The sequence below is a fragment of the Macrotis lagotis genome, chromosome 1 (genome assembly GCF_037893015.1).
Source record: "Macrotis lagotis isolate mMagLag1 chromosome 1, bilby.v1.9.chrom.fasta, whole genome shotgun sequence".
Classification (NCBI taxonomy): Eukaryota; Metazoa; Chordata; class Mammalia; order Peramelemorphia; family Peramelidae; genus Macrotis; species Macrotis lagotis.
Window position 1 is genome coordinate 492,572,618 of NC_133658.1, and position 22,891 is coordinate 492,595,508.

The window sequence follows — 22,891 nt, forward strand, 5'->3', positions numbered from 1 at the left end:
AGTACCACTTATATTGTATACAAAATTCTCCAAGTTCTGCTCATTTCACTTGCATTAGTTCATGTTAAGACTTCTTAGGTTTGGGATGGCTAGGTGGCGTAGTGTATGAGAGCACTGGCCTTGGAGTCAGGAGTACCTGAGTTCAAATCCAGCCTCAGTCACTTAGTTGTGTGGCCTTGGGCAAGCCACTTAACCCCATTGCCTTGAAAAATCTTAAAAAAAAAAGACTTCTCAGGTTTTTTGAAAGCATTCTGTTAATCATTTTATATAATATTATTCCATCAAAATCATACCACAACTTGTTCAGTCATTCCTCAATTGATGAACACTATTCAATTTGCATTTCTTTGGTATCACAAAAAACTGTTATAAATATTTTTTGTTTTTGTGGGTCTTTTCCCATTTTTTTGTGACTTCTTTGGGATACAGACCAAGTAGTGGTATTACATAGTTTTATAGCCCTTTAAGCATTATTCCAAATTGCTCTCCATGATGTTTACATCAGTTCACAACTCTAGCCACAGTTCATTTAGAGTCCTAATTTTTCCATATCTGCTTCAACATTTGTCATTTTCCTTTTCTGTCATAGTAGCAAATCTGATAGGGGTGAGATAATAGTTGCATTTCTCTAATTGATAGTGTTTTAGAGCATTTTTTTTCATGTAAGTATACATAGCTTTGATACCTTCTTCTGAAAACTGACTGTTTATATCCTTTGACCATTTGGTGGGGTTGGGCTATGACTTGCATTCCTATAAATTGGACTAATTTATATATATATATATAATAAGTCCTTTAACAGAAATTTACTATAAAAATTTTCCCCGTTTCCTGCTTTCCTTTCTAATTTTGACTTGGCATTTTTAATTTGATATAATCAAAATTATCCATTTTATGTGCTATAATGCTCTCTTTCTCTTGTTTGGTCATAAAGTCTTCCTTTATTCATAATTCTTACAGATAAAAATGTTCCATGCTCTACTAATTTGCTTATGATATGACCCTTTATGTCTAAATCATGCATTCATTTTGACCTTATCTTGGTATACTGTAAAAAATTTGTCTATACCGAAGTCCTGCCATATTGTTTTCTAGTTTTCTCAGCAATTTTTGTCAAATGGTGATTTCTTGTTTCAGAATTTTGGATCCTTTGAGTATGTCAAACACAAGATTACTAAAGTTATTTAATACTGTGTATTGTGTACCTGATCTATTCTACTCATTCACCACTTTATCTCTTAGCCAGCACCAGACAGTTTTGATGATTACTGCTTTCTAATACAAAGAGAAAGCTGGTTTGGCTAGAACACCTTCCCTCACATTTTTCCTTTTCATTAATTCTCTTAATATTCTTGAGCTTTTGTTTTTCCAAATAAATTTTGTTATGATTTTTTCTGGTTCTATAAGTTTTTGGTAATTTGATTGGTATGGTACTGATTAAATAGTTTATGTAGAATTGTTATTTTTATTATTGGCTCAATCTACCTATGAGCAATTAATATTTCTCAGTTGTTCAGTTTTTCATTTGCTTGAAAACTGTTTTGTAATTGTTTTGCATAGCAATTTTATTGGTAAATTTCTCATTTTGTTGTTTGCTCTAATTTTCAGCCTTTTTCTGGACTCTGGACTTTATGTTAAAGCTGAACTGGGATCAGGGTTGAGGATTCCTGTTCAAGCTTCAGGTTATTTTGAGTTTTCATAGCTATTTCTGAGAATCTTTAATTTTTTATTTCTTCCAAAGCAATTTGATCTGAGGAGAGGTGTGATCATTGCTTTCCTGTTCTGTGCTCTGGTCTTTACCAAAAAAGAGACCTTTCTATTCTGTAGCCACCAGTGCCAGCACTCTTCTTGGGACTGGCACTGTGGCAGGTCCTCCACTCTCCTGCAGCCACAATTGCTAGTGCTCTCCTCTGACTTGGATTTGAGCCCAGGGCCATACACCCCAGTGAATAATCACAAGCACTCTTTTCTGTCCTGGTATTCAGACTAGCAACCCCGTTCCTCTGAGATCAAGTTGCTTTTGGTCATTTTGAGCCTGGGACTACAACCTCAGTCAGCACCAGACTGATAAACTGTTTGTACAGCTGAGATTCTTATAGATTAGTAGAACATCATATCTTCATGGTCTAGTACCCCAAGGACCAGTATGACATCAAGGAGGTGATGCCATGACAAGTTCGTGAATTGGATTTGAGTGAGGGGAGGCTGTGCCCAAATCACCAGCCTCTCTTTCTCCTCCAGAGACATCTGGGTTCAATGGCCAGATATGAATCAGGATGACTGGAGATAACCCTGGTTGGGAAGCATTCAGGTTTAAGTGACTTGCCCAAGATTACACAGCTGGTAAATGGGTAAGTGGCAAGTGTCTGAGCCTGGGAATTCGAATCCTAGCAAAAGCAAAAGCAAAAATAACAAAAAAAGAAAATGAAGGACAAAATATTATCTCAAGGAAAATGGTACTGATTTTGCCATCTTATTTAGTCATGCGCTCCTCTTTCTCTGCCTTTCTCCTTCTGTTTGCAAGAAGACACAGTCCTTCTTCCCTCCCTTTGCTACTCCTTTTCTCCTCCCATGCCACTTGTAGAGGGAATTGCCTTCTACATCTCTCATGAGACTTCTTCTTTTTGTAACTTATATTCAAATTCCCATTGGTATTGTGAACTCCTTCCTACTTGGTAAAAGGAATTTGACATGCACTTTCATTTCTCTCGTAATAAATCTAGTTACTATCCATATCTTCATGGAGTCATGACTTTTCCTCAACCAGAGAGCAAAATTCATAGAGTTTGGCATTTGATTGGATGTGGAAGGTCAGAGAGAAGATTTAAAGATGACTTCCAAAGCTATTTGACTGAAAGTGTAGTAATGTCCTACACACCTAGAGAATTTTGGGAGGTATTACTTTGTACATTTGTTGCTAGTGAAACCCTTGAGGTATTTATTATCCCTTGTTTTTATTAACTCAAACCATCTTATTTCTAGTCATACATACTTTTGTGTCATTTCTTTTGTGCAAGATATCCCTGATAATATGCTACAGAGCTCACATTAACATCTATGAAACAATGAAATCATAGGTTTTCCCATTTTATTTTAAGGTTACTTATAATCATGAAGAAGATGATGCTTTCCAATTTGGAAATATCCTTTGAAGTCACTTATTTTAACACTGTTATTGATGAAGAAATTTATACCTAGAGATATTGTTATAAGCTTAAATACTGAAAATAGTAAGGAGTATAGTCAGGATTCAAACTCAGGTCTTGTGGCTCCAAATTTAGTTCTTTTTTTCACTGTACTCTGCTGCCTTCTCCTAAAACAGGATTTCTATGAACTTTTACAGTTCTGTAATTCTGTGGTATTGTTTTTAACCTTTGAAAAACTGTCAAGTTATATTATAACATTTTTATATTTTATATCATCAGTGACTCAAATAAAAGCAAATCTGATTCTAGATTTACTTCATAGATACATCATGGATATTTGAATTGTATAATTTGCATATATCATTTCCCATTTTACTTTTGAAATATTGATACTGATGTTTCCTTTTTTCCTAGGATCAGATAATAGGGATGCTTGATCTATCCAAAACCCTCAAAGATATTTTGAGACATCTAGTTAGTTCAGTCTCCCCATCAATGATTTTGAGCACCAAGACTGTGGATGTAAAAGAGGCAGAGGTAAATCTTTTCTTTGCTAATTAATAATTAATATCACTTTGGGGTCATTGTTGATTTCCCATAGAAATTTTACATATGGTCTTAAAGCATTTCCCCATCTTCCATAACCCCTGTTCCCATTTCTATACCTTTCAAACCTATTGGATTTCAGTCTTTTTGACTGCCTTGTAATAGAATAGTGGCTAGGACACAAGTAACTTTTTATGTTCAAAATAATTATGGAACACCTCAGTGAAAAGATATTTTCATCATATTCTGGTGGATGGCTTTGTAGTCAGGAAGAGTTTATCTGTTGTGTCTGTTATACAGTACTGGCTTTATGATTATAGAGAAATTATTTAAACTCCCAGGACACTCTCTAAGATTATATGTTACATTTAAATTATTTCTATTAGCAGAAGTTTCTCCGTAAAGATTTTGATGTTTTAGGCTTTCACCTGATTTTTATTTTGGAAAATTTTTGGTTTTCTTATGAGGCTTATTATTGTATGTGTTTGCAAGGTATCTGTTTGCATGTAAAATTTATATATTGACAATTTTCTGACTATTTGTCTCATTTCCATAAATTTATTTTTTTAGTTGTTAGAATGTCAAAAACCACATGTTTTCTCTCATTCTTTTGGGTAAATGTTCCTTTGTTCTTGTTTTCTTTCAACAGGATATGCGCCATAAGTCTACTCTTCCTGAGGCTTTGTGCCCTCCCAAACCCCCAAGGGTTCACAAGCTAAAATTATTGGTGAAGAATATCCAAGTAATACTGCTGAATAATCCAGGTTCTTCAGGTAGAATATTAGAAATATCAGATATGCAATGGTTTCAAAAAAATGGAATAATAGACTGGGCTATTTTGTAAAATTGATAGTGCTTTTTGCCACAAAGAAACTGTAAAATATACACTAGATAAAAGGTAAAGGTGGCTCTTAGTTGTTAAGTGCAACTAGGGTCTGCTATGCTTCAAACTGGTCTAGAAATCAAATTCTTGATTTTGGACATGCTATAAAACAAATGAACTGAAACAAGAAAGTTCAGTTTATCTAGTATTCCAATCAGCATTTTTTCTTTAACTGTTACAGTATCATGCCATGAAATAAACTTATTACAATTTTTTCTTTCTTATTTACTTTAGGTTTTATTAACAGCTCTTAAGATATATGTAGATGAAAAAATATGCTTCTTTTTTTTTCCCTTGTTAAATAGCTGTTTATTGGAAAAAGTGGGCTGAGGAGGGGTCACTAGATTCACCAGAGAGCAAACAACACCACACAGGTCACAAGTGATGGGAGAGGTCAACACAAAGCTCTGGGATCTCAGCCTCTTCCTGGACTGTAAGGGATGGTGCCTGGAGTGTTAGGGCAGGTGGGAATGGTTTCAATAACCAGGTGGGAAGGGAAAAAATATACTTTGCTGATCATTTATTTGAAATGAAAATATTTTATTCTGTAGAAATTATCATCTTTCTTTTTTGAAAATTTAATTAATTTATTTATTTTGAATTTTACAATTTTTCCCCAATCTTGCTTCCCTCCCCCTCCCCTCGACAGCAGTCTGTTAGTCTTTATCTTGTTTTCATGGTATACATTGATCTAAATTGAATGTGATGAGAGAGAAATTTTATTCCTTAAGGAAAAAAATAAAGTAGAAGAGATAGAAAAATTATATTATAAAATAGCGTTTTTTTTAAAATTAAAGGTAATAGTCTTTGACCTCTTTTCAAACTCCACAATTCTTTCTCTGGATACAGACAGCATTCTCTGTCACAGACACCCCAAAATTGTGCCTGATTGTTGCACTGATGGAATGAGCAAGTCCATCAGGGTTGATGATCACCCCCAAGTTGCTGTTAGGGTATACAATGTTCTTCTGGTTCTGCTCATTTCGCTCAGCATCAGTTCATTCAAATCCTTCCATGCTTCCCTGAATTCCCATCCTTCCTGGTCTCTAATAGAACAATAGTGTTCCATGACATACATATACCACAGTTTGTTCTTCCATTCCCCAATTGAAGGACATTCACTCAATTTCCAATTCTTTGCCACCACAAACAGGGCTGCTATTGCGCAGGTGATATTTTTACCCTTTTTCATGATCTCTTCAGGGTATAGACCCAGTAGTGGTATTGCTGGATCAAAGGGTATGCACATTTTTGTTGCTGTTTGTGTGTAATTCCAAATTGCTCTCCAGAAAGGTTGAATGAGTTCACAGCTCTACCAACAATGTATTAGTGTTCCAGATTTCCCACATCCCTTCCAACATTGATCATTGTTCTTTCTGGTCATGAAATTATCATCTTTCTTGTCAAATATATCTACCTCTATCTCCCTTTGGAAAACTGTGGATGTTTATATATCTGTTACACCAAGTACCCTTTTTTTCCTTTAATTTTTGTCAGTAAATGAGGTTAAGTGACTTGCCCAAGGTTACACAGCTAGGTGTCTTACGTGTCTGAGGCCAGATTTTAACTCAGATCCTTCCAATTCCTGGGCCCATGCTCTATCTACTGAGCCACCTAGCTGCCCACCAAGTACCCTTCTAATAGAACATCACTTTTCTTCCATAAGCTGATATTTTTCTATGTGGATTTTTTTAAAAAACATACAATGGTTACAAAAAAAACAACTATCATAGGGAAGATTTTCTTTGTTAAGTGGCTTAGGTTCCAAATGAGGAAAGAAGTATACTGGAGGGAGTTTGAACTGACTGATTATTTGTGAGAACTGATTATCAAATTTTTAATAGAAAAGAAAGAAGTAAATGGAAAAAAGAAAATCTTTATGGCTCATTTCTCTTTTGGTTTCAAATCAAAGATATTTTAATGGTTAAAGGTAAGACCAAGAGTCAGTCCCCATAGAGAAAAGATCAAAGAAATTTTTTAAAGGAAAAGATCCAAGCTATTGATAATCATTTGAAAAAATGCTTTAAAATACTAATACTTAGATAGATGAAAACTACAGCAGCCTTTAGATTCCACTTCATACCTGTCAGACTTGCAGAAAGGACAAGAGGACAAAAGAAGAAAATGAAAAAAAATGGAGAGAAAATTGTACAATGTACAATTGGTGCAACTTTAAATTGACCCAGCCATTCTGTTTTTTTATAAAGATTTTGAGTTTATTTTGAGTTTTACAATTTTCCCCCAATCTTACTTCCCTCCCCTGACCCCCCACAAAAGGGAATTTGTCAGTCTTTACATTGTTTCCATGGTATACATTGATGCAAATTGAATGTGATGAGAGAGAAATCATATCTTTAAGGAAGAAACATAAAAGTATAAGAGATAGCAAGATCAGACAATAAGACATCAGTTTTTTTCCCCCTGAATTAAAGGTAATAGTCCTTGGTCTTTGTTCAAACTCCACACTTCTTTCTCTGGATACAGATGGTATTCTCCATTGCAGACAGCCCCAAATTGTCCCTGATTGTTGCACTGATGGAATGAGCAAGTCCATCAAGGTTGATCATAGCCCCCATGTTGCTGTTAGGGTGTACAGTGTTTTGCTGGTTCTGCTCATCTCACTCAGCATCAGTTCATGCAATCCAGCCATTCTGGAAAGCAGTTTGGAACTGTGCCCTAAAAGTCAAGTATGCTACTATTAGACCAAAGAGGTGAAAGAATGAGAAAAGAGAACCATAAATATTTATTTTTTATTTATTACATATACTTATTTACATATATGCAGTTCTTTTTGTAGTAGCAAAGTATTGGAAACTATGGAGATTCCTGTTGGAAAATGGATGAATGAATTTTAGTTGTGAACATAATAGAAAATGTTGTGCCATAAGGCATAGTGAAAAGGAAAGCTTTAGGGAAAATGGGAAGACTTGTATGAAATTATGCATAATGAGCAGAACAAGGAGAACACTAAGCAACAGTAACACTAGTATAAAAACAAGAAACTTTGAAAGAATTAAGAATTTGAATCAATGCAAAACCCAACCATGCTTCCAGAAAACTTATGATGAAACATTATACCTTGTTCTTGAAAAAGAGGCAGTGAACTTGGAATACAAATTTAGACATGACATTTTGGACATGGACAGTGTAGGAATTTGCTTTACTTGACTATGCCTATTGTCAAAAACAAGAGTTTTTGTTTTATCTTGTTTTATTTATAATTCAGTAAGTCAGACAAAGAGAAAACATATTTTGTCAATTGAAAAATATGTACATAATAGCTATTATTATTATTAATATACCAGAGAACATTTTGAGAGTAAACATGCTCTCAGGAAGTTTTAAGTATCAATAACTAAAAAATTTCCCAAAAAATGCCAGACCATCAATGACTTGTCTCATCCAGATAACTTATCTTCAGAGGACACAGATCAAATTTCCAGCAAGGGAAACACTTTTACTAACTCATTTTGGCTAAAGTTTAACTACTTTTTTCATTTCTTGAGTTTTGCAACTGAACTATGTTTGGGATATTTTACAAAAATTATAAAAATGTCACTTTTTTATTGCAGATAGTCTTAACTGTTGTTTTGTGACTCAGTTAAATGATCCTCTTCAGAAGTTCTCCAGTTCTGTAACCAAAAGTACCACAAACTTCACTTGGGATGAAGTGTTCACTTTGTGAGTATGCCAAAGATTACACATTTCAAGGTGTGTTTTTAGATTAATCAGTTTTGAGTTAATAAAACTATTAACTTTGTGCAAAAGCAGGGAGAGAATTGTAGTTTGTGCAGAAGAAATGAAAGATCTTGTTAAGTTTGTGAAGTAGTTTGAAATATGTGAGAGTGATATTTTTGATGGAAAGATGTGTTCTCTGATTGTATTGTGTATGTTAGTTCCTGAAACTGATTTTTTAAAAAAATCAGTTTTCCATAGTCATATACTTAACTCTCTAAAGCCCTGGGTTGGGGGATGGGGTATCTTCTCATATCTCTTTTTGGAGCCATACTTGTTCTATATGATTTTGCAGTTTTTGATTATTTTGCTGTTATTCTTACCATTTCTATTATTGTTGTGATTGTGTATACTGTTGTCTTGACTCTACTTATTTTACTCTGAATGAATTCATTTTGATCTTTCTATATTTCTCTGTATTCATTGTATTTGCATTTTTAAAAAATTACTACAATTTGTTAGCCATTCTATGGGCATCTACTCATTTCTAATTCTTTGCCATCACAAAAAATGCTGCTATAAATATTTTGGTGTGCATTATGACTTTCTTCTCACTGATAGCCTTCTTGTAATAGAATCACTGGGTCAAAGTCACTTTATTTGCTTTTTTCCAAATTATTTTCCAAAATGATTCTCTGATACCAATTTACAGAATCTCCAAGAAAGGATTAGTGTGCTTATTGGGCTACAACTCTTTTAACACTTGCTATTCCACTCTTCTATCATTTCTGTCCATTTGAGGATGTAAAATGAAATCTCAAGATTGTTTTAATGTATGTTTCTCTTTGTTATTAGAGATTTGGAACATTCTTTTATATAGGTGTTAATAGTTTGAAATTATTTTGAGAACTATATGTTCATATCTTTTAACCCCTTATCTATTGGGAAATGACTTTTGAATATGTGTATATTGTAAGATATATAATAATTTATACATGTATGTTAATATAATACAGAAATAATTGGAATGAATTTACATGTTTGTTTTTATATAGCACCTACATGTATATATCTTTCATATTATATAGCATACATATCATCATACTGAGGAAACCAAGTTAACTTATGCCAAAATTCCTTCTCCCACCCTTTCCCATGAGAATGCTACCTACAATTCGTAGAAGTCAACTCCATAGGGTTACAGGCATCATGAATTCATTGATTTAATAGCATTTCTTGAGATTCAAAATTTAACTCAAACAGAGTTCCATTACAGTCTCATAAGGGTTTTTTTTGGTTTTTGCAAGGCAACAGGTTAAGTGACTTGCCCAAGGTCACACACAGCTAAATTAAGTATTAAGTGTCTGAGGTCAAATTAGAACTCAGATCCTCCTGACTCCAGGGTTGGTGCTCCCTTCACTACACCACCAAGCTGCCCTGGCCCCCCCCAATAGGGTCTTAAAGAGCAAATTCCAATAATCATAGCTTTGGGTATATGGACCTCTCAAGGATCATATTTCCTTGATAATAGATATTGTTTATGTATGCTCAAAATGGTGACAATAAGAGATTTATCGTAAAAACTACAACTTATATTGATATAACTAGTACTCATGACTAAGTGAATGCTTTTTTTTTTGCTTAATAAGAAATAAGAAAACTTAAGATGGGATATATAAATATAGTAATCCCAAATTGTATACAGAGAACAGTTTATGTGAAATGTTGTCTATAGTAAAACATATTCAATTATTGACAATTTTCAAATGGACATAAACACAGATTACTGCTCTCAGAAACCCTCTAAACAATGGAATCATCTTTTAAGGTAACTGTTAGGAACCATTGTGTATGGGAGCATTGTGAATTATCTTTACCTGGTGTCCTTGAACACCAGAGTCTTATCTTGCTAAGTGCCATGGGCGTGGGAGTGGATTAGAGACTAGAAAGGTGTTTAGGCACTGGTATTTTGGTAAATAAATGGAGCACTTGGAGATCTGGATGTAGTACTTATCTCCTACCCCCTCCAACCACTCATCTAGGGAAGATTGAAGGAGTCCATAAGTGGGACTCAACATAAGAGTCCAGGAAAAAGGTACTCAACAGGTAACTCTTAAGTAGTTTGCATGCATTTCCAGGGAATGCTCTACATATAGACTCTAATTTCATATTAAATAACAAATATAAAAAATTTCTCATTAAGGTAACCAAGTCATTATTCTCTACTAATATAGATTATCATATACTATTCCTTAAAACATAAACAAAAGAGGTTCCTGACTTTAACCTTACTGCTTAATAAATTCATATCTTTGTTTCACAAACTTCTCTACCTTTGACTAATCATCCTCCTATCATTCTGATAGGATGACAAGACTTCAGAAACTGAATCTGATACATATGACAAGTAGGCATTGGAATTGTTGCCAGGGATTGGTGTCACCAATTTAAGATTGAGAAGCCTTGAAAGGTGAAAGAATTCACAAACAGCTCTGGGATTTTAAAACTACTCAGGATTTATTATACAGGCCTATACAGATTAAAATCTTTTCTTGTGGCAGCTAGATGGCGCAGTGGAGTCAGAAGGACCAGAGTTCAAATTTGACCTTAGACATTTAATATAACTAGCTATGTGACCTTGGCCAAGTCAATTAACCCCACTGCCTAGCAAAAAAAAACAAAATAAAACAAAAAAAAAATTCTTCTCTTCTCTTGGAGACCAGCAAGCACCTTGTAAGCTGCTGGAGGGCAGGGGAATAACAAAGGCTAGGTGAAGTTTGAGTGAGAGTGAAGCGAGTGAAAATAGCCAGGATTCCTGGCTAAGAGGGGAAAGGATGGACAACCATAAGGGCTGACTTAGTCTGTCTGGCCACATGGACTAGAGGCCCATGGTTCTCCAACAAGCCTAGACTGGGAGTGGCCTAACTTAGAAAGAGAGAGATAGCTATCCTTGCAAGGCAAAGGTAGGTGAAGGAGAGAAAAGGGGAGGCGCTTCTTTTCTGGATTACTTAAATGCACTTCTGGACTGCTTGGGGAGTAGTCTAGCACCTGGTTCCAGATATTCTCCAATAGACAAGTTATGTGCTGGTCTTTCCATCCCAAGAAGTGTCACCTCTAAGTCCAACATATCATTTTCTGTCATACCAGCATAAACTTGACCCATCAGTGGCCAAGGTCAGGTAGACTGGAAACCGGAAACTGGAGGAAGGGGAATGAACTAAGACCACTAGTCACAAGCTAAGTCACTTTGTTCCCCAGATAGGCACAAACAATATTTTTCCTACCATAAAATTTGTTTCTAATCACAATATCTCCTATGTCCATAATTCCTTGCATCAGAATGACTATAAATTCAGATTAAAAGAACAAGCTTTTTCTTAATTACAGATTATTATGTAATTCAAATGCCTTAGCATTACTCTACTAATTAATAGAACCAGTATTGCATGGGCAGACTTATACAGTTTGCAAATCCTGATAATAGAAATCTGCTATGAGAGTTAGAAGCAGGGACATCATTATAATAACATAAGAATTGGTCCTCAAGGCCTATACACTGTAAGGAGCTTAGCATATATCAACTCAAGTAGACAGATTTCTTATATGAGAAAATGAATTTTGAATCCAACCTTAGCCTTCCCAAGGTAACTTCCCTGCCTTATTCAGAGACAGATATTCACTAACCTAAGATCTCAGATGTCACTCCCACTGAGCTGCTGACTTCTGTGATTTTTCTTAAAAATAACCATTCAAGGTTGACTAAAAGACATCACAAATCTAAGAATGAAACTCAAAAAGAATATTCAGGGTTCCCAAAAAGGTTTTCTTCTTAAACAGCAAAATATCACTAGTCATAAGGGCTAGACACAATTATTAATATCATCAAATTGTTGTATTAAATTAGCTTTAAAATAAAATTTATCAGGCCTTCTAAAAAATCACAAAAATTTACACAAAAGATTTTTTTGCTTTAACATTTATTTCTAGAAATATTCCTTCAAAAAAAAGTTTAAAATTTACTCTGATGTTATTAGAATAATGAAGTAAATTAGTTGGAAATCTCTGAACTTATAGATATCTCTTCAACCTTAAATCAAAAAATAATTCTTAAAATTGGAATTTATCAAAACTAAGTTAGTATAAAATGTCTTTAAGGGTCATAAATCCCAAAAGTACAATAAAGACAAAATAAATTTTTAAATAATGTAAGTCCTAATTACCACTGCCCTCTGTCAAAAAGTGTTTGTAGTGAGGAAGAGATTCAGTTTTTCAAAGTGAAGGAATGCCAAAAATAAATCCAATTAGATTAACCTTATCATATTAACAAAGTTTCCCCCAGACCTTTACAAATCCATTCAGTAACTTTTTTTTCCTTTTGTCTTCTCCTAGAGCATAAAGTCATCCTGTCTTAAGTTGTATCACTGGAAATCAAAAAAATAATTACATTCTGGAATCCTGTATAAATAGTGAATATGTGATAGTTCATTCAAACCCCTAGAAAAACAATATTGACCGATTGCAATACTCCAAATAACTTAGTTAACATCTCAAAATTTTCATAATTGATAGCCAAATAATTTTAGATAAAACTTCCTCTTAAATATAGCCAAACCTGGAAATTTACAATCTCTTAAACTACAGTATTTCAGAATATTATGCATAAAATTACCTAACAGTTTTCCAATTTTACTTTTTTTTTAACAGTACAATTCTTAAAAAAAACCCAAAATATAATTCTTAATGTAGCAACATCCTGGTTTAGAAGAGAAATTACTTTTCAGCATATCTGATATAACAGTTTACTAAATTTCACAGTATAAGAAAATTTATAAATATAACAATATTGTGTATTTGAAACTTGAAACAAAATTCATAATTATTCAGGTGACTTCAGATCAGGTGGATGTGTCTCCAGATTATTTTTGAAGGAAAATCATTCTTATCATCATCATCATTGGTATTGCATACTGATCACATCTACAAACCAATATAAAGTTATCACAATTACATCTACTTAAATAATAAAAATAGTTAACATTAATGCAGTGTTTTAGAAACACGTGATTCTCACAAGAAACCTTACAGAATAGTTAACTCAGGTAAACAGACATAAGGTACTGGTACAGCAATGACAATTTTAATGCCAAATAGCAAATGTCTTTTATGTTAAGTTCTGATTTATCATAATTATCCTTTATAGAAGAGCATTCTCAGACCACATTCTGATTTGATCAGATTGCAGACTAAATCAAATTAAATCTAGATTTATAATCATTAATGGTAACATTTAAATCTCCAAGCCCTAACTATTGCTTTATCAGTTCAAAAGAAAAAAATATTATCTATAAATCATATTTTTTTTATTCTATTGTCATTTACTTTTTCTTGGTATGCCTTTTATCTGAAGTTTTGCTTAGCATAGGGGATTTTGATTTTTTCACTTCTATCAATCTCTCCCTTTTTCCCTTTATCATTGTTTCCTTATAATGAAGCATTTGTTATATCATTAGTGATTCACTGAGGAGACATATCTCTATAGAATCAAATGAGGAGATCAGAGAAATGATTATTAAATAACTAATTGTTCTTTCCCTTAATCCTAATTCTTCATGCCAAAAACTACTAATTTGTAAATATGTTTAACAAAATATGTATGTAAAATGCTAACCTGACTGTTACCAACTGAGGGGAGGAGTATGGGAAGGGAAGGTGGAGGGAAACTTTGTAACTTGGAAATACACATGTACAAACGAATTAAAATAAATTTTAAGAAAAGGAGGAAAAAAAACCTTATTGTTGATATTGGGGAGACACTGGATTCTTCCTTTCCAAAACTTTATTCTCTCTCTCTCAAGTCAAGCCAGCATCTGAAAGACACTGAGGATAATGAAATTGGATTAACTTTCTCCTCAATCTTGTTCAGACTCCACCCAGGTGGGGCCCATTGTATACTGCTCAGGTTTGGATGGGGATAATTAATTTAAGGCGGGGATTAGATGACTTGTCCAAGGTCACACAGCTAGGCAATTATTAAGTGAATGAGGTCAAATTTGAACTCAGGTCCTCCTGACTCCAGAGCTGATGCTCTATTCACTGTGCCACCTAACTGCCCCCCCTGATAAATTCTTTAATTAGGTTGCCCAAGGTAGTTTGGAAGTAAAGGATAGTCAAAATTAAATCCATCAGCCTTTCATTAGAATAGGTCCACCTTTTATAATAATACTCACTCTTTGTCTTTCCTCCTTAACCAATTCGAGTTCTAACTTTATAACTTTTTATACATCACAAAATATTTTATTAACAAATAATATGGGGGCAGCTAAGTGACTCAGTGGATAGAGTATGGGATTTGGAATCAGGAATACCTGGACTTCAAATGCAATCTAGCTTTGTGACTCTAGGCAAGTCCCTTAACTGTGTTTGCCTCATTTTGCTCATCTGCAAAATAGCTGAAGAGTGAAATGGCAAGCTTGTCCTATATCTTTACCAAGAAAACCCCAAGTGGAGTCACAAAGAGTCAAACACAATGGAAATGACTGAACAGTGCACAATAAGCACATTTTCATGTGTAATACACCCAACATGTTACGTACATGTATGTATATTTGTGCCACCCCACTGTCCCACCTCTTAGGTTTTATAGAAAAATCTTTAATATTAAGGTCAGATATCCATTTGATCTAAGCCTAATTTCTATCAGGCTGCTTTCCAGTTTTCCCATGCTGTTTTTGTTTAATAGAAAGTTATTTCCTATGTAAATTTTGTTTTCTGGTTTAAAAACGTAGAAAGACTTACACAAAATAATGGAGAGCAATTTGAGAAGAATCAAGACAATGTTGTATAAAGTAACAGTAATTTTTTTTAAAGAAAGATTTTATTTATTTTGTTTTACAATTTTTTCCCCCATCTTGCTCCCCGCCTCCCCTTCCCCACACACACAGAAAGGCAGTTTGTTAGTCTTTACATTGTTTCCATGGCATATGTTGATCTAAGTTGAATTTGATGAGAAAGAAATCATATACTTAAGTAAGAAAAGTAAAGTATAAGAGATAAAAAATAATAAGATAACTTTTTTTTAAATTAAAGGTAATAGTCTTTGGTCTTTGTTCAAACTCCACAGTTCTTTCTCTGGATACAGATGGTATTCTCCATCACAGATACCCCAGAATTGTGCCTGATTGTTGCCCTGATGGAATGAGCAAGTCCATCTAGGTTATCATCAGCCCCATGTTGCTGTTAGGGTGTACAATTTCTGGTTCTGCCCATCTCGCTCAGCATCAGTTCATGCAAATCCCTCCAGACTTCCCTGAATTCCCATCCTTCCTGGTTTCTAATAGAACAATAGTGTTCCATGACATACATATACCAGAGTTTTTTAAGCCATTCCACAATTGATGGACATTCACTCAATTTCTAATTCTTTGCCACTACAAACAAACAAAGCTGCATACATACATACATACATACAAACAAAGCTGCATACATACATATTTTTGTACAAGTGATGTTTTTACCCTTTTTCATGATCTATGGATTTTCATGATATATGGATTAAAGGGTATGCATATTTTTGTTGCCCTTTGTGCATAATTCCAACTTGCTTTCCAGAAAGGTTGGATGAGTAATATGTTTTTAAAACAACTTTGGGCAGATTAGTTCTTTTGTCTATTACAAATGCCCAGATTAGAAAGGAAAGATGGAGAAAGATGTTATCTGAATCCAGAGAAAAAAAATTGATAAATAGAAGTATGTATAGAATAATTTTATATAAATATACCAATTTGTGTCTGATGGTAAGTATCTCCAGGGTAGAAGTTGGGAGAGGAAGAAAAAAAGAAAAAAAAAAAGAAATGTACATGGCAGCTATTCTATATTTGAAAGTATAGCAAGTTGTGCATAATAGACTTGTAGTTTTGTGTATATTCATCTTTTTTATTGTACTTTGTTATAAAATGCTTGTTTTATTCCATAAATTAAGAATAAAATAAATTTTAGAAAATTAAAAAATAAAAATGTTCTAAATTAGATAAGTGAAAATTAAAGCTTATGCTAAGATTGGGAAATTTGATAATAAATGAAAAATGACAGATCCAGGGGGATTTCAGGAAAACAGGTAATTGCACTGTTGATGGAACTGTGAATTATTCTAGTCATTCAAGAAAGCAATTTGGAACCATTCTTCCAAAGTTACTCAGTTATCTTTACCCTTTGAATCCAGTATAATCACAACCCAAAGAGATCAAAGAAAGGGCAAATATATGCAGAAAAATATTTACGTAAGTCCTTTTGGCTATGTCAAAGAACTAGAAACCTGGAAGGTCCTATCAACTATGGACTAGCTACATGAATTATGATATATGAATTAAATAGAATACTATTATGGCATAAAAAATGATGCGCCAAGGACAGTCTCAGAGAAACTTAGAATTATATGAAGTGATGCAAATGAAGCAAGCAGAACAAGTTGAACAATTTATACATTAACATTGTAAAAACAAAGAACTTTGAAAATCTTAAGAACTATGATTAATACAGTGACCTATCACAATTCCAGATGACTGATCATGGAGTATGCTATCAACATCCTGAGAGGATGTAAATTAAGACATATAATTAGGACATAGTATGGGAATTTGTTTTATTTTAGTTAATAGTAAATTTTTTTTCTTTTCAGTTGATAGGGAGAATGGTAGGAGTAGAGGAGGAAAAGTGAGAAGGGAAGAATTTTGTTATTAATTGGAAAAAGTTAAAATAAGAAAAGAAAAAGTTCAATTTCTACCATTACAAAGAAGTACCTTACTTCTTCTTTAATCCAAACTTGGTCATTATAACTGGAGATACTCAATTTTGATTATTTTGTTGCACTTTTTTTTTCTTTTGTAACATTTGTATATATTATTTTCCGTGATTGCTTCACTTCATCTAGTCTTCCCATGCTTCTTTATATCTATCATATTTATATCTTATAATACAGTAATATTGCATTCCCCAATTAATAGTTATTCCTTTTATTTCTAGATCTTTGCTATCACACAAGGTACTTCTATAAACATATTGGAATTTATGACTTCTTTCTTTTTGTCATTTATCTTCTTGGGCTATATGTCCAGTAGTGAGGTTTTAGATATTTGATTCACTTTCTTGACATATTTCCAAATTCTTTTCCACAATTTTTGGACCAAGTCACAGTTCCATCAAGATTTTATTCAGGTGTCCCATCTTTACAGAATCCCTTCAACATCACCTATTCCTCTTTTTTTCCAATCTTTGCCAATTTGCTTGATGTGAGGTAAACCCTCAAGGGAAATGAATATTGTTAATGATGGAAGTATAAACATCAATGATTAAATTTGTTAATAGTTCTTTGATATTTATCATTGTAAGGAATTCCTTATATGGGTATCCCAAATAGATTGAGTTGCCTTAAATATTTCATTGTGAAGACCTTTTGGTTTTATTCTTTTCATAGTGAATTAAATGCCAAATCCAAAGAGTTACAAATGCATGTTTTAGAAGATGGGAAGTCCAAAGATAGTAAGTATTTTCAATTAGTTTCGCACCCAGTATCCTACCTACTTTTAGGAAACTGAAGTATGAAATGAAGATATAGAGGGAGGAAATTTAAACCCTTAAACCCTATAGGCAAGGTCAAGAGGATTGTATATGCTCATTGTTCATAGTGCTTAGGTAATACTATTAAAATTTTAGTTCTCTGATATGAGAGATTTTTACTTAAAAATTAATCTTTGTTTTATTCAATGTAGATGAAATTTTAACTGAAAGTAACAACACATGGAAATGTTAGTATATATCTACTGACATGTACTAATATATGTGAACATATTGAACTTGACTTTATATAACTAAATGGAAGCTTTATTAAATAATGTTTAGTTTTGTAGAAGACAACCAACTTTTTTTTTTTTAATCTAAACTCATCTCTTATGGTTGTCTCTTTCACTGGTGCTATAATGTAGCAGTGATCAAATCTGAGTTTTTTTTAACTTAAAAGAGTAAGACTAGATTATAGGGATTAATTTTTTACATTTTCAGATTCTTTTCTGTTTTTTTGGGGGGATAATTTTTTTCTTAATGGTTTTGGTGCATATTTTAATAGCAGCCTTCAAAATACTTGGAGTTTTAATATGGTATAACTCTTTGTCTTTTTTAATTTCCCACATATTTGGAGTTTAATGTCATGAATTGGTCCATACTTATGATTTCATTGCTGCAGGAAACTCCCTTTACAAATTAGTAATTGTTTTGTCACTTAAGAGTTTTGTATAGTTAACTGGGACTGAGAGGTTTTGATTTACCCAGAGTAATATAGACAGTATGTCTCAAACTCAGGACTTGAAGCCAATTTTTTTATTTTGATTCACTACCTTTTCTTCTTTATTTTAGATTTATTCTTTGCTTTGGCTACTGTTCCAATAGACATATTCAAGAAAAAACCTTCTGGAGAGCAATGCTTTGTTCTGAACAGTGGGTCCAGCTGTAATCACACTGTGTTGGGATCCATCACTGCAGAGGTTTGACATTCTTGTCTTTTTAAAAGCTAGACTTGAATTTATCCATTCTATTTGGTATTGTGGGCTTGTAATACCTTCCATTTATTAATATCATAACTCCATTCTTATTAGAATAAATTATGTAAGAATATATATTTGACTATAATTTTCAAAGTAGTTGACATATATTCTTTTTTAAGTATACAGTAACCCTATGTGGTAGAAACTATGAAATATTTTTCCCAGTTTTTAGAGAAGAAACAGGTTCAGAAACATTTACTTTGCTGTTGTTACATAGCTTGCATAGGGTTTACTCTACATTTAGTATTAACTCAGCCTGTCTAGGTGATTTAGGGTCAGAAATGGAGCAAAATGAAACACTCCCATCTAATGACTAATAAAGGTAATTTTTTAAACTACAGGATAAAAGGCTATTCAGCAAGGATACAGCATTGATTTAATTCTGTACAACATCCTTGCCTTTGCATTTACCATGGTGGTTGTTTCTTGTTTGTCTTCTGTTCACGAAGAAGACCATGACATCAGGGAGCTGATGCCATGATAAGCACATGAATTGGATTTAAGTGAGGGGGAACTGTCTGCCTCATTTTCTCCTCCAGAGTCATCTGGGTCTACTGGCCAGATATAGATCACAATGTCTAGAGATGACCCCAGATAAAGTGGGAGACCTTGACCTTTTTAAGTTAAGGTCTTTTCCAGTTAAGTTTTACAATAATGGGATGATGGAACCCCCTATACCAATAATGAAAATGACTCTGGAAGAAAAGTTTTGTTTTGTTTATAAGATTTTATTTATTTTGAGTTTTACAATTTTTCCCCTGATCTTACTCCCCCCCCCCCCCTACAGAAGGCAATTTGTCAGTCTTTACATTGTTTCCATGGTATACATTGATCCAAATTGAATGTGATGAGAGAGAAATCATATCCTTGAGGAAGAAACATAAAGTATAAGAGACAGCAAGATCACACAATAAGATACCAGTTTTTTTGCCTAAATTAAAGGTTATAGTCCTTGGTCCTTGTTCAAACTCTATAATTCTTTCTCTGGATACAGATGGTATTCTCCATCGCAGATAGCCCCAAATTGTTCCTGATTGTTACACTGATGGAATGAGCAAGTACATTAAGGTTGATCATCACCCCCTTGTTGCTGTTAGGGTGTACAATGTTTTTCTGGTTCTGATCATCTCACTCAGTATCAGTTCATGCAAATCCCTCCAGGCTTCCCTGAATTCCCATCCCTCTTGGTTTCTAATAGAACAGTAGTGTTCCATGACATACATATACCACAGTTTGTTAAGCCATTCCCCAACTGAAGGACATTCACTTAATTTCCAATTCTTTGCCACCACAAACAGGGCTGCTATGAATTTTTTTTTCCTTAGGTTTTTGCAAGGCAAATGGGGTTAAGTGGCTTGCCCAAGGCCATACTGCTAGGTAATTATTAAGTGTCTGAGACCGGATTTCAACCCAGGTACTCCTGACTCCAGGGCTGGTGCTTTATCCACTGCGCCACCTAGCCGCCCCTGCTATGAATATTATTGTACAAGTGATGTTTTTACCCTTTTTCATAATCTCTTCAGGGTATAGACCCAGTAGTGATATTGCTGGATCAAAGGGTATGCACATTTTTGTTTCAAATGCACAAATTTTGTTGCAAATAGTTCCAAATTTCTCTCCAGAAAGGTTGGATAAGTTCACAACTCCACCAACAATGTAATAGTGTCCCAGATTTCCCACAACCCTGGAAGGGAAGTTTTGATTAAATGGTAACACTATACATTACAAATTCTCTCAGTCCCTCCAGCTCCTCGTATGCTTATCAAAGAGGCAAGCAGAATATTAATTAATTATGTAAGGTCAGACAAAATTCCAAATTAGTCATATTATCTTCCACTCTTAATTCCTTGCCCCCCCTAAAGCAAGAAAAATAAAGAATTTGAAAAGTGTATGCTTTAATCCATATTCGGTGTTAATCAGTTCTATCTTTGAAGGTAGACAGCATTTTCATCATTGTCCTTTAGAAGTGTGAAGAACTTAAGTTCTGATTGATTAGAGAAGTTAAGTTTTTCACACTTGATCATCATACAATATTTGTTGTTACTGTGTAAAATGTCCTACTGGTTCTGCTCACTTCATTTTCCAATAGTTCATATAAACCTTCCCTGGTTTTTCTAAAGCCATTTTGCTCACCATTTCTTACAGCACAATAGTATTTCATCATATTCATATCATCCCTTCCCCAATTGATGGGCATCCTCTCAATTTCCAATTTTTTTGCCACCACAAAAAACTGCTATAAATATTTGTGTAAATATAGGTCTTTTCTTTTAGCTTTGATCTCTTGGATCTAGAATTAGGAGGGGTCCCTACTGAGTTAAAAGGCATATGCAGTTTTGTAGACCTTTGGACATAATTCCAAATTATTTCCACAGTGGTTAGTTCACAACTCCAGTGATTCATTACTATAACTATTTTTTTTATATCTCCTTCAGAATTTGTCATTTTCCTTTTCTGTCATGTTAGTCATGTTTGCCATAGTAGTTGTGAGTTAATACCTCAAGAGTTCTTTAAATTAGCATTTCTTTAATCAATAGTGAATATATGTTTTTATTGATATTTTATTTTTCCAATAATATGTTTTGAAATTTTTTCAATATTCATCCACATGCATATTTATGTTACACAATTTTCTTCCAACCTCCTTTCCCATCCCCTCCTCCCCTCAGCGATAGTCTAATGCTTACATTTGTGTTTAACATGTTTACATATTAGTCATTTCCTGAATGAGGAATTAGGACTAAGGGAAACAAAAAACATAAGAGAAATTTTAAAAAAGTGAACAATTTTTTGCCACAAAAAGAGCCACTATGAATATTTTGGAACATGTGCAACTTTTTCCATTTTTTTATAATTTCTTCTGGATATAGACCTTAGCATTGTTATTGCTTAGTCAAAGTGAAGATCAGTTTTATTGCTCTTTTGGTATAGCTCCATATTGTTCTCCAGAATGATTGGATCCATTCACAACTCCATCAGCAATGTATGAGTATCCCAATCTTCCCACAACCTCTCCAACATTGATCATTTTCTCTTTTGTCATCTTAGCCAATCTCATCGGTGTAAGGTGGTACCTCATAGTTGTTTTAATCTGCATTTCTCTAATCAGTAATGATTTAGAGCATTTTTTATAAGATTATAACTTTAATTTTTTTTGTTTGAAAACTTTCTGTTCATATCCTTTGACCATTTATCAATTGGGGAATAACTTGTAAATCTTATAAATTTGATTCAGTGTTCTGTATATTTTATTTTAGTTTTTTTAGTTTTTGCAAGGCAACGGGGTTAAGTGGCTTGCCCAAGGCCACACAGCTAGGTAATTATTAAGTGTCTTAGGCCAGATTTGAACTCAGGTACTCCTGACTCCAGGGTCAGTACTCTATGCACTGTGCCACCTAGCAGCCCCTAGCTCTATATATTTTAGAAATGAGAACTTAATCAGTATCCCTAACTGAAAATTTTTTCCCAGCTTTCTGTTTTCCTTCTAATCTTGCACATTGGTTTGATAATGCAAAACCTTTTTAATTTGATATAGTCAAAACCATCCATTTTGCAATTTATAATGTACTCCATTTCTTGTGTGGTCATAAATTCTTACCCTTTCCACAGATCTGAGAGTATTTCTTGATCCCTTAATTGGTTTATGGTATCGTCCTTGATGTCTGGTTTTTTTTTTTAAAAAAAAAGTCCATTTTGAGGGCAGCTTTGTGGTGTAGTAGATAGAGCATTGGCCCTGGAGTCAAGAGGATCTGAGTTCAATTTTGGCCTCAGACACTTGCTACTTTCTAGCTTGTCTGACCCTGGGCAAGTCACTTAACCCTGATTACCTTGCCAAAAATAAAAAATAAAAGAAGTCTACTTTGATGGTATTACTTGGGAATATCAACCTGAATCAATTATATAAAAACTTTAACAGCTATAATATTGATTCCAGCATTTATTCTTAGGAGTCCCTTGGGTCAATTTATTTCTGAACTTGATGCATTCTGGAGCTATCCCCAGGCATGGATAACTTTAAGAGATTCAGAGGACTTCTGGAAGGCAAGGGG

At 33.7% G+C, this 22,891-nt stretch overlaps 1 protein-coding gene across 2 annotated transcripts in view; it reads left to right on the top strand.

The window, feature by feature from the left end:
* Nucleotides 1-22,891, top strand: part of C2CD2 (C2 calcium dependent domain containing 2) — a 91,901-nt gene that overhangs the window by 41,234 nt on the left and 27,776 nt on the right. For both annotated transcript variants that reach the window (XM_074213834.1, XM_074213835.1), the window contains 5 exons: nucleotides 3,561-3,683; nucleotides 4,342-4,465; nucleotides 8,148-8,256; nucleotides 17,720-17,784; nucleotides 18,655-18,782. In XM_074213834.1, coding sequence (XP_074069935.1) covers nucleotides 3,561-3,683; nucleotides 4,342-4,465; nucleotides 8,148-8,256; nucleotides 17,720-17,784; nucleotides 18,655-18,782 — 549 coding nt within the window. The remainder of the gene's footprint in view (nucleotides 1-3,560; nucleotides 3,684-4,341; nucleotides 4,466-8,147; nucleotides 8,257-17,719; nucleotides 17,785-18,654; nucleotides 18,783-22,891) is intronic.